Source organism: Vigna radiata, unplaced genomic scaffold, assembly GCF_000741045.1.
Source record: "Vigna radiata var. radiata cultivar VC1973A unplaced genomic scaffold, Vradiata_ver6 scaffold_154, whole genome shotgun sequence".
Lineage (NCBI taxonomy): Eukaryota > Viridiplantae > Streptophyta > Magnoliopsida > Fabales > Fabaceae > Vigna > Vigna radiata.
Genome location: NW_014542916.1, coordinates 163,546 through 175,391, shown reverse-complemented (window position 1 = coordinate 175,391; position 11,846 = coordinate 163,546). Strand labels below are relative to the sequence as shown.

At 35.5% G+C, this 11,846-nt stretch overlaps 1 protein-coding gene across 2 annotated transcripts in view; it reads right to left on the bottom strand.

Annotated features, from left to right (window-relative positions):
• Nucleotides 1-600: 600 nt before the first annotated feature.
• Nucleotides 601-11,846, bottom strand: part of LOC106752554 (ferredoxin-dependent glutamate synthase, chloroplastic) — a 31,841-nt gene continuing 20,595 nt past the window's right edge. For both annotated transcript variants that reach the window (XM_022777160.1, XM_014634254.2), the window contains exons 14-33: nucleotides 8,542-8,671; nucleotides 7,783-7,841; nucleotides 7,519-7,624; nucleotides 6,769-6,865; nucleotides 6,477-6,592; nucleotides 6,200-6,397; nucleotides 5,940-6,050; nucleotides 5,125-5,364; nucleotides 4,953-5,051; nucleotides 4,742-4,837; nucleotides 4,449-4,646; nucleotides 4,287-4,361; nucleotides 4,004-4,132; nucleotides 3,808-3,906; nucleotides 3,048-3,190; nucleotides 2,873-2,966; nucleotides 2,243-2,481; nucleotides 1,878-1,956; nucleotides 1,332-1,415; nucleotides 601-1,195 (exon numbers count right to left, since the gene is read on the bottom strand). In XM_022777160.1, coding sequence (XP_022632881.1) covers nucleotides 1,034-1,195; nucleotides 1,332-1,415; nucleotides 1,878-1,956; nucleotides 2,243-2,481; nucleotides 2,873-2,966; nucleotides 3,048-3,190; nucleotides 3,808-3,906; nucleotides 4,004-4,132; nucleotides 4,287-4,361; nucleotides 4,449-4,646; nucleotides 4,742-4,837; nucleotides 4,953-5,051; nucleotides 5,125-5,364; nucleotides 5,940-6,050; nucleotides 6,200-6,397; nucleotides 6,477-6,592; nucleotides 6,769-6,865; nucleotides 7,519-7,624; nucleotides 7,783-7,841; nucleotides 8,542-8,671 — 2,554 coding nt within the window. In that variant the 3' untranslated portion in view covers nucleotides 601-1,033. The remainder of the gene's footprint in view (nucleotides 1,196-1,331; nucleotides 1,416-1,877; nucleotides 1,957-2,242; nucleotides 2,482-2,872; nucleotides 2,967-3,047; nucleotides 3,191-3,807; nucleotides 3,907-4,003; nucleotides 4,133-4,286; nucleotides 4,362-4,448; nucleotides 4,647-4,741; nucleotides 4,838-4,952; nucleotides 5,052-5,124; nucleotides 5,365-5,939; nucleotides 6,051-6,199; nucleotides 6,398-6,476; nucleotides 6,593-6,768; nucleotides 6,866-7,518; nucleotides 7,625-7,782; nucleotides 7,842-8,541; nucleotides 8,672-11,846) is intronic.

Sequence of the window (11,846 nt, the reverse complement as noted above, 5' to 3'; positions counted from 1 at the left end):
AGATTACAGCCAATTTCAACTCAAAATCCTCAAAAATGTCCATAAAGAACGTTTCATATTGATAGATCCATTATTGGATTGCATCACCTTTAAAGCATAGGAAATCGATTCATGCCAAACATGTGCCAGAAAAATAGTTGGAATTCAAATTGCGTGCACCTCTGCAATTAGGAATGTGCCCTAAAGTGTCATTCTCTTATTCAGAGTTCTTGTGTAAGGTCTACAAGTTTCCTTATGCGTCAGTTGCTTGACAAATTGAAGTTGAAATCTTCATTAACCACTCTTCAAGTTTCAAAACAATTTTATTTTATGCAATGTTGCTTGAAGACGAGTTGCTTCTACCATAACTGTCAATGGAAGGTTCAAGTTGATACCACAATAACAAAAATTCTAGAAATAAAATTATTCAAAAAACTTTAAACCTTAGGGATTCAAACATGAATCCAAAGTGATGCAAAGTGAGTTGAAAGAAGATTGTTATTCAACCAAAAAAATCATACTAGCTCACTTGTGCAATTTTTAAATGAAACAACAATAAAAAAAAACAGCAACAGAATTCTAACAGAATTATGAAACTAAGCTATTGATTGCCACGTCATGTCAATTATAGTGTCAGCAATGTATATTTTATCAATATTATCCTATTTTATTAAATGCAGAGAAGGAACGCATTTTGATGGTGCAAGGAGAAAACTAAATTTTCACGACCGCAAGAGAACAAAGATAACAAGCCGTATCAGGCCCCAACTAACTTATTTTCACCGTCCATCAGACTCGAATCAAGTGCATTTTATTTACAGATTTTCTTTCACACGGCTATACAAAAACTAAGGTAAAAGAAGACTAATGCTGGTGTATAGGGGGCCTTTTAGGCAAAAATGATCTTGAGAATCAATGCAGCACCATGATTTCAAGCGATAGTTGAATCCCATAATGTGGCTATCATTTCCACCTTGTTGATAGCCTCTCCCTTTCCTGTACACAATAGGTACATAGCCTCTATCGTAATCAATCCAACCTTGCCATTGGTACCCTAAGCAGACTGAAAAGTGACCTGCTCTGCGGTAGTTGTGTCGTACTTGGCATTTGCCTCAGGCGTATCCTCTTCACTAGGTGGAACCAGCTGCCAAAACAGTGATAAATACTTATCCCAATCCTTCAGAATAGCCGCACCTTTGGTACTACCGGTTTTTTCCTTCATACAGAGAGGATTAAATTTAATTGTGCATTATCATAATCAATTGATATCAAATTCTAAAAACAGGAACACGATTCTGCCTACTACATGATTGTACATGCTTAAACTCTTGTTTGTAAATAGGAGGACTTACAACATGAGCTTCAATCAGGCTCTTCAGTTGCATCTGCCCAACAGGGGCTGATACCCGTTGGATTTTTACAATTTCTCTGTTTACCTGTGAATTGGTCTTAGATATAAGCATAACAAAACAATAGCATGGTTTCGTTCAAGCAGCATAAATAAAAGGCTTTCTAGATTTTATTATTATGTTCTAGAAGCATTTTCTTTCAAGGGGGAGGGGCAGTCTAAAATCGTTTGTGTTTGAGAAAAATTCAGGTAAACTAAATAACTACTGCTACAAGACTTGTTAGAGCTTACAAGCAAAGTTTTAAAGGAAGTTTTGGCGTTCCATGCATAGGCACTTTTGAGATTTCGGAAGATCTCCAAACAGTAGTACAGTATAATGGTTTTCTTAAGCAGTTGAAAATGCTTCCCAAACCCAATGATTTATTGTTCTCTCTTTTTGCTTACATTAGATGGGGCAATAAGCGAATCCAGATAAGAACAAGAATTTTAATATCCATGCATGCACTTATTTATAAAAAGTAAAACAGTAAAGTAAAGGTCTCGCACAAACCTTGGGAATGAGAGTGTCATCCTCATCAAGAATGTAAGCCAATCCTCCTGTCATTCCAGCAGCCACATTTCTACCCACTCTGTTAAGGTATGAAATATGTGATAGTCTCAGTATACCACAATTTTTTCCAAAATAACAGATTTATTTTGTTTGTGCTTAAAAAAGTGATTGTAGAGAAAGAGAAGCAGAAAGCAAACTGCTTTTTTAAATGTTTACCCAAACATATAAAAATTTCTACTAAGTGATTATTTTATTATAAAGGTACTTTTTCTTGAAAAAAAGTTTGAACAAACAGACCTAATTACACAATGCGGGATGGGGAAGAAGAAAAGAGTGGTACAGCTTGGATAAGAAATATTACTCACTTTCCCAAGACAACCACACAGCCACCTGTCATGTACTCACAACAATGATCTCCTGTGCCCTCAACCACAGCTTCAGCAAGTGAGTTTCTGACAGCAAATCTCTCCCCAGCTCTCCCTCTGACGAAGACCTGTCCACCAGTTGCCCCATACAAGCAAGTATTCCCCACAATAGCTGCATCCTCAGGTTCAAACCCCGTCTTGTCAACAGGAGTGATAACCAACTCACCTCCAGCAATGCCCTGGCAACAGTCATAAATAAACATCAGAACATTATGCCTCAATTTCGTATCTAACTAAAAACATTTAGAACAGATACCTCAAAAGAAAAGCGTCCATTTCATTCATTATGGTCACAAAAGGGGTTTTAATTCAAGATAAATGTATAGTGCACAACTAAATTACATTGGTCAAAGAACTATATCATCAAATCCTCACTTTAATAAAGAAATTTGTCAAGAATTTTACTGATTGAGTACAGTACCTCGCTGATAAAAGAACACTAGGATAAAATAACCAAGTAACCAGGCCCCAAACTCTCCATCACCAAATAAATGAATCATAGGCACAACTTTCATGTTTAATTTCCAAAACCAGATCTTAGGCAACCCAAAGGAGAGTTTAGTAAGATACCTTCCCAACATAATCATTAGCCTCTCCTACCAGTCGAATGTTCATTCCAGGTGTCAGAAAGCAAGCAAATGACTGCCCAGCACTTCCTGTAAATCTGGAAGCAGGGAAAACACCTTTGTTAACTTTAATTTAAATACAAATATTGGATTTTAAGCTGTAAATTTAGACATCTTACGTTATATTCAACTGTCCTGCAAAACCGGTATCACCATACTTCTTTGCAATGACACCAGCTATACGCCCACAAACAGCACGATCAATGTTGTATATGTTTACAGTCTTGTTAACCACCTTTTCATTTTTAATGGCATCTGCAATCTGGAAAATAACGTATTTAATATTTCTGCCTTGTGTGACTCTTTCCTATAAAGCACAGACAACCATTTTCCTCATCTCATTCCCATATTTTTTCAAAAAGAAAAAGACACAGTTAATTAAAAGGGCAAAAACTGGCACGTTTCAGAATTATAGGTGTTGGGAATTTGGCTCCATGAGAAAGTCAACTAGGAATTGTTTTCCCCATTCAACACTTCAGACTCTCAATTTTCACTTTTTACCCCTTTTATGAGTTAAATTATCTTCACCAGACATAGATCGTTAAATTGTTAAGTGTTTTAACATTTGTTTCAATAAAAAAATTTGAGAACTATGAAATCAACTCCAGGGATATTAGATAACAAGCACTTCTTCCACGAGTAATACTACTTTAATAAGATAGAAATATAAGAGAAAATAAAATTTGCATTAAGTAAATTTTAGAATGATGGCAAGCGCAAACTCTGGAAAATCATTATCCTGTCTACAATCTAGAGCACAGGAATCCTAGCATTTGAGCACTGAATATGATTGACATACAAACTGATCAAAGGAGAAATATTGCCAAAACGACGTCAATAATACTTTTTAATTTTAATAACATCTATAGTTGTTTTTACCTCTGGATCTGCTAGCAAACTATCATCCAGAACAGGACCATTGGTATGAGGCTCCTGGTTCCTAATTTCTGTACTGCTCCATTTAGATAATCCAGCACTCTGAAAATGAAAGGTTAATCACACAAAAAGTAGAGATGCAACCAATTCAACTTAAAGGAAACTAAAGAAAAGATATTATGACGTAGGCAATTCGTACAGAGAGGATATAACTCAGATCTAGATGCTGAGTCTTTGCTAGAGATATGTCTCTTGGTTGCAACAAATGAGTCCGGCCAATAACATCATCCAATTTCTCATACCCTAGTTGTGCCAATATGCCTCTTACCTGAAAAAAAAAACAATTTATTATGGAAAGGATGAGGAAATCATAACATAATCCAAATTTCAAAGTGGTAAACGAAAATTAAATCAATATCAGCAAGTCCGAAACAAGAAAAACTAAGATGAACTTGAAAGATATCAAAAGCGCCCCAAAATACCTCCTCAGCTACATACAAAAAGTAGTTGACAAGATCACCAGGTACACCAGGAAAGCGTGCCCGCAATTCTTCCCTCTGAAATGCAATGATAAATTCATATTAGAAAAATGAACAGTAATGATTATATTTAAGTATGAAATAACAAATCAGTCTTTTAAGTACCTGACTGGCAACACCAACTGGGCAATTATTGGTATGGCAAATACGAGCCATAACACATCCAGTAGCGATCATTGCCACAGAACCAAAGCCATATTCATCAGCACCCATTATTGCTGCCATCAGGACATCAACTCCGCTTCTAAATCCACCATCAACTCTGAGAATAACCCTTTCTCTAAGTCCATTTTCAATCAGTGTCTGCAAGAAAAATCATTCACAATCAAATAGCACATAAATAGGCGGACATAATGAAAATATATTTTAATCACACAATTTCATGATTCAATTATGACCTGGTGAGATTCTGTAAGACCAAGTTCCCAAGGACCTCCTGCATGCTTGATGGAACTTATAGGGCTTGCTCCAGTTCCCCCATCATGTCCTGAAATCTGTAAATTGATCACATTATGATATGTTATTCTTCACAAAGGAGGAATGCATATCCAAGAAACATAAATTGAAGAAGCTAACAAGATGTAATGAATTACAGGTCAAAGTAGACACCTGTATAATGTCAGCATTGCCCTTTGCAACTCCAGATGCAACAGTGCCAATTCCAGCTTCAGCCACCAGTTTTACAGACACCTTTGCCTTTGGATTCACCTGTTCAACCATAGATTTTTCTTCAGTATCTAATTACTAAATTCCAACGAATACAGAAAGCAAAGAGTGCCACCTGATGAAGATCAAAGATCAATTGAGCAAGGTCCTCAATAGAATAAATGTCATGATGAGGAGGTGGAGATATAAGAGGAACTCCCGGTTTAGAATTTCTCAACCTTGCAATATACATGCTAACTTTTTTTCCAGGTAATTGTCCACCTTCACCGGGTTTTGCGCCTTGTGCAATCTTGATTTCTAACTGATCAGCATTTGCCAAGAATGTTGGAGTGACACCAAACCTTCCAGAAGCAACCTGGAAAAACACAATACGTTTGAGGGAGGTTGTTAGTATATAGTTAATAGTTGTTAGTGTAAATCTAATAGTTAGTGATCGATTATGGTCAATGGTCAACCACAATCTATGCTCAACCACAGTCAATGGTTGACCATAGTCAATCATTATTAGTGTTATGTTCCTGTATAGTTGTACTCTCTGCATCCTGCAGTATAAATATATAGATGTACAGAACTCTTGTATGACACTTTTGATAATTCAATAAATTCAGCACAGTTAAACATGCCTCCTTTAACTTGCTCTCGTAATTCAATAATTCATGACCATCAAATTAATATCACATGCATGCAAGGCATCAGCTAAACAAATCAGATCAATGTATATAATTAGGAATCAGCAGGGAATAATAGTTTCCATAGAGTTGTATGCTTTAAAGATCTTGTACAATGGTTAAATAATTTAACTATAGAATGAACTAAAGGGCTTAGTTCGTCCATCCAACGAATTTCCCAGCATTACACAATTGGAATAATAACATTACTATAGTAAAAAAAAAAAGTCATTGAAGATGCTTTAATTTTCAGTGAACTAACCTGCTTTATGGCACTAGTAGCAGTGTCCCCATTTTGAAGACCCTTAAGATGTGGAAGTGTGGGAGAGTAACCATCAACAACATCTGTGAGTGGTTTCCAGCGAACAGGATCCTGAATGCAATAGATGAATACATTGGATCATAGTTGAAATGCAAATTAGTTCAAAAAATAAAAAACGTAAAAAATAAATAAATTGCTTGTTGCTGAATATTAATGTATCAACACCAATAGTTATACTGGAACAGAAATTATTATATTACCTCGCCACCTTCCCCAGAATTTGATTTTCCACCTAATCTGTTCATGGCAATTGCAATTGCTTCATGAGTTTCTCTGGAAATAGCTCCAAGTGACATTCCCCCAGTGCAAAACCTTTGCACAATAGACGAAGCAGGTTCAACCTTCCCCACAGGAATTGCAGCACGATCACTCTTGAATTCAAGAAGATCACGGAGAACCTGAAATGAACAATGGATACATTAACCTGTGTAATAAAATGTATTTTAACAGTAAGAAAGTAGGATCTCCAGGAATCACATTCACAGGTCGATTAGCCAAATATTGCTGATAAACTGAAAAGGCGCTTTGACTTTTCTGACGAACAGCTTTGTGGAGCAACTTTGACATTTCTGGGTTATTTGCATGATACTCCCCTTTCAGAATGTAAACCAAAACCAGTCAATATATATAGCACACAGAACAACAGTATAGAGAAAGAATGAGATTCCATTGATAAAGAAATGACACTCATTCAGTTTTCTTCAAAAGCATGAAACAAAAAGACAACTGATTCCTTAAATTTAAATGAGAATCAGCACTGGACTCATACCTCCTGGTCTGGACTGTATAAATCCAAAATTTTCCAACCTTTTAGCTGTATCTTCAGAGAATGCCTTCACCCAGAAAGACAAAGTCTCTCTTGCCACCTGCACCGCATCAGAAGAGCAAAGTTTCAGAGTGATATTCATTACAATGAAAATTCAGAAATACAAGTCCACTCTTGCATTGATGCTCTGTACATGAACACAGTCACAAACTCTAGTGAAAAACAGTTCATAATTGTACCAGGGTGTTGACTAACATAAGATTTTATAAGCTCGAAGAAGATGCAGTCCAATTATTAAAAACGTAGCTGTGAATGAAAGTAACCACTGCATATGAACAGTTATCATACTCTGATCCAGAAGTCAGTTCATTCTTTCCTCGAACTGTACATGTAACTGTAGACTGTACCGTCCAATCGCTCAACAGTTTGTGAATTATGTTCAGTAAAGGAATACAAAGGAAACTGAAGCATATCCAGATTTGGGTCTACAATGCAGTTCAAAAATGCACCGCAGAAAATTTTGTGACTGTCCTTTTTTCAGTAACAGATAAATTCACAAAATGATACATAAGATAAAAGTTTCAAACAACAAATATGCTGAAATAAAAAAGGAAAGGTCTGACAAAATTGGCAATGTGTAGCTAGCTGTAACAATTATGATGTAGTGTTATCAGGCACAGTGAACTAATTCATATTGCTAGGTATAAAAATTTGAATTTTCATTCTCAGGCTTTAGTCAGTAATGTTCCTCACCTCATCAAAAGTCAATCCACCAATTTTCGACACACTTCCTCTGAATGCAAGATCAACAACTTCCTTTCCTAATCCATAGACTTCAAATATTTGTGCACCACAGTAACTATAAACAAGGAATTGAAAAATAAATTTTCCAAAATCATATCAGTAAGACAAGGAAAGAAAATAAATCAATAAAATATTATATAAGTTACGTATCAAAAGAATATTTATACCAGCGGTATCTGGCATTAGTTTCCCTCTATTTCATTTATCACTTACCTTGAAAGCAATGAGATGCCCATTTTGGAAAGAATTTTAAGAAGACCTGCTTTTACAGCCTGAAATGCATAGAAAAACACATTAAACATGCTAGTATTCCGTGTACCATACTATATTTGATCTGTATTATTAGCATAAAAAATAGATGTATGAGATTAGTGAGTGGTCAAATAAAACTAATCATTCAGAGACCTACTTTTCACATTTTCACTTTCCCACGTTTACTAATGTTAAATTTTAAAAATAAATCTCCCTTTTTCTATGTAATTATTAGGGAAAATTCATTTGGATCCTACTTACTCTATTTTCCGAAATATATTTAGATTTTCACTATTTCATATAAAAGACGAGGGGTGAGGGTGGATAGTGTTTGTACTGCAAACCCACCAAATTATTTCATGTTTTTCTGTCGTTTAAGTTCTATTTCAGAGGAATGTAACCAGGTCTTTCTCGGTTTCTTCATCTCCAATTTCCCTTCAATCTCACATAATCTTGATTCACTTTTCCCTTCTGTAAAAATGTGTTTATCTCATTCACAGTTATTGAATAAAACTCATTTTTCACGTATTAGTCAATTATTCTCTACCTACGCAGATCTCCCATGTTTTCCCTATTTAAAATACAAATTAAAGAACCAGGGAATATACATACCCATCATAATTACAAATAGATACACAAAAAAGGAATGAAAAAGAACTAAGTTTATTACTTTCATATCTGAAATAAAGCCAAAAGAGTGGTTTGAATTTGAGAACTAACTTTGCAATAGTTCTTTTGTGCCTGCTCAATTGATACAGTGGGCATCTTTCCATTCCTCATCAGATTAACAGTTTTATTACTCAAACGCCATTGCCGACATGTCTCTAATGCCAAGTATGGAGACACAGCACTGAAACAAACAAAACAAATATATCACATTATGCATAAGAAAAGGTAAATTGTTTTGTATATGCATTATTCCCATCTTCCATTGCTGCCATCGACGGGTAGAATTAATTTCAATAACACCAGTACACAATTGCTTAGTGTGAGGAAAAAAATTAGATTTGTTCAAGCTTAAATGAAAAAAATGGCTTCTTCGCAAATGTATGAATATGACTGTAACATAAACCCTGGGTTGTTATTATTTTTTCAATGCCATATTTAGTGTTTTGTTTGATTTTCTCACCTTTATTTGATGATATTTGAGGTCCTATTTGAGTTAATTTCTACACCAGTAAAAAATTGTTCAATGTAGGGAAAAGAATTAGATCTATTCAACTTTAAATGAAAATGTGACTTCTTGACAAGTGTAAGAATACAACTGTACATAAACCCTAGGTTGCTTTTATTTTATCAACGTCATCTTCAGTGTTTTCTTTTATTGCGTCACCTTTATTTGGTGATATTTGAGGTCTTATTTGAGTTTGTCCAACCTATGGTTTTTTGTATTCTGTACCTTTTCCTATGAATATTCTTGGTGTGGTTGGGTATTTTTTATTTTCTATTGAAAACCCCTTTTGATGTTTTTTTCAAATTAATGGAATTCATAATTAGTTCATCTCTTGAATTAAAAAAAAATCATGTTAACAATACCTACCAATGTATGTCTTCCCAGTTGCAGTCATTTCTAAGCTCACAGGGTATCTTTCAGTAAACGCCCACACACCATAAAGAAATGAGTTTCCAAATGCAACAACTGCCATTTGGTTGAAACAATTCATGATCTTCCTTCCCTAGAATGTTCCTCTTTGCTTCTAGGGTGATGTACTTTTTACAGTGTTCTACTGTCTTTGCTAGTGTTACCTTCTTTGCTAGAGTTAGCATCTTCAAGGGCAACCTGTTCTTTTTTTGCACCATTAAAGAAGGTTATCTGAATACTCCCCCCACTGTTCCGACTCCAACTGTTCCTCTAATCCACCTCCTCAAATCACCTACCATAGGTGGGCATATTCCTCACCAATAGACTCACCTATTGTTCCTACAACAATTTTCTGTTCTAGATGCCCTTTCAGCAATGTCACTTCCACCTAACCTTTCTATTGTCCTTTGTAGAGGTATTTGATTTCCTTGTAATTATAACCCTTTAGAAGAGTTCACCCAACAAACCCACTTAGCCGAACTAGACATCTGGAGTGTGGGGTTAGATATTCATACGTAGTCCAGCAAGTGGCGTAATAGGCTCAGGAAATCTCGCAAGGATAGACTTTGATACTATTTTAAAAAGTGGATTTCAAGCCCAAGTTAACATCATAAAATTAGTTGGTAAGATGAGGTTTGCATATTCTTATATACTATAATTTAGCCATATATGTAGTTGAATTGCAGAATCTCAAACACTCCTTAATCTCAATTTTAGATTTTTTGTCTCCTCTAAAGTCTATAGAAGAAGTCATGCCTATTCTTTTTGGGCAACAAATTAATCCCCTTTTTTGATAAGGAAATCTTGTCCTTGTGGCCAACATCACCGCTGGTAGGCTATTTCTTGCTATGGGTTATCCTTTATGTTGAGTTGCCAGAGGTTGATATGGATGAGCCCCAAGGTTTTTAAACTTTAGGTGACTCTTTCTTATCAACTCCAACGTTTCCTTTATGGTTTGAAGTTGCATCCTTAGGTCTTGGTTGACTATAACACTCTTTTGCATCATTTTAGCATGACTCATTGTGAAGCTAATCACTCAATAATATTTGTTAAGTAGACTTTAAGTCTAACTCAACCCCACAAAACCGGCTTGTAAAATGAGATTTGTATCCATATATATAGTCTAAATTGGCCTTATCCCTAGTCGATGTAAGATTTTCAACACATCCCCCTCTCGCCGAGGTATATACATCTCCTATGTGGGACTAAACATTAATGGGTGGTTCGATAGCGGCCTAATAGAGGATAGAATAATAGACCCAACAAACATCAAATTTCAGTAGGATAGGCTTTAACTCATGACTCTGATTCTATGTTAAGTAGACCTTAAGCCTACTCAACTACACAAAACCGAGGTTTTCACCCACATATATACTCTAAATTGGCCTTATCTCTAGTAGATGTGAGACTATCAACACACACCCCTCACACCGAGATATATACATCTCATACATGGGACTAGACATTAGTGGGTGGTCTAGTAGCGAGTTGAATAATAGACCCAACAAACATCAAATTTCGATAGGATAGGCTTTTAACTCATGGCTTTGATACCATGTTAAGAAGTAAACTTTAAGTCTACCTCAACTCTACAAAACCGACTTGTAAGGTGAGATTTGCACCCATATATATACCTTTAATTGGCTTTATTTCTAGTCAATGTGAGACTTCCAACAATATCCATCCATTCTTTATCTAGCCTATTCATTTATATACTTATCTATGTTGATGATATTGTCATCATTGGCAATAGAGTATTTCAAACGAAAGACTTGTTGAGTCTACTAAAACTTCTTAAAGTTGCTCAATCTCCTTGTGAAAACATGCATTGAACATCTTGACTAAGATTGACATGCTTTATTGTAGTGATGCTCCTATGGATGCCAATGTGAAGCTTCTTTCAAATAAAGGGGGCTTAAACTTCTTAAACTTGCTCAATCTCCATATGGCATTGTCATTTCCCAATGAAAGCATGCATTGAACATCTTGATTGAGTCCAACATGCTTTATTGTAGTGATACTTCTATGGATATCAATGCGAAGCTTCTTCAAATCAAGGGGAGCCCTTGGAAGAACTAGAAGGACATCAATGTCTTGTAGGCATACATTACCTTACCCTTACTAAACCAAACATCACCTTTGTTGTTAGCATGGTGAGTCAACTCCTTAACGCTGCTTAAGTCATTAGCATGATATTTACAATAGTGCTTTAGATTGAGGATTATTATATGAAAACAAAGGCAATGCTGCAAAAGTTGTCTCCAATTCTAGTGCTGATTGAAAAGGACTAACATTAGATATGAGCTCTACTTTTGGATTTAGTGTTCCTATTGGAGGGAATATGATCTCAAAGGGAATCATGGAGACAGATACTGTAAATCAATTTATTATCTGCATTGCCTCATATTTGATCTTCCATGACCAAATACATTGATTGACACTT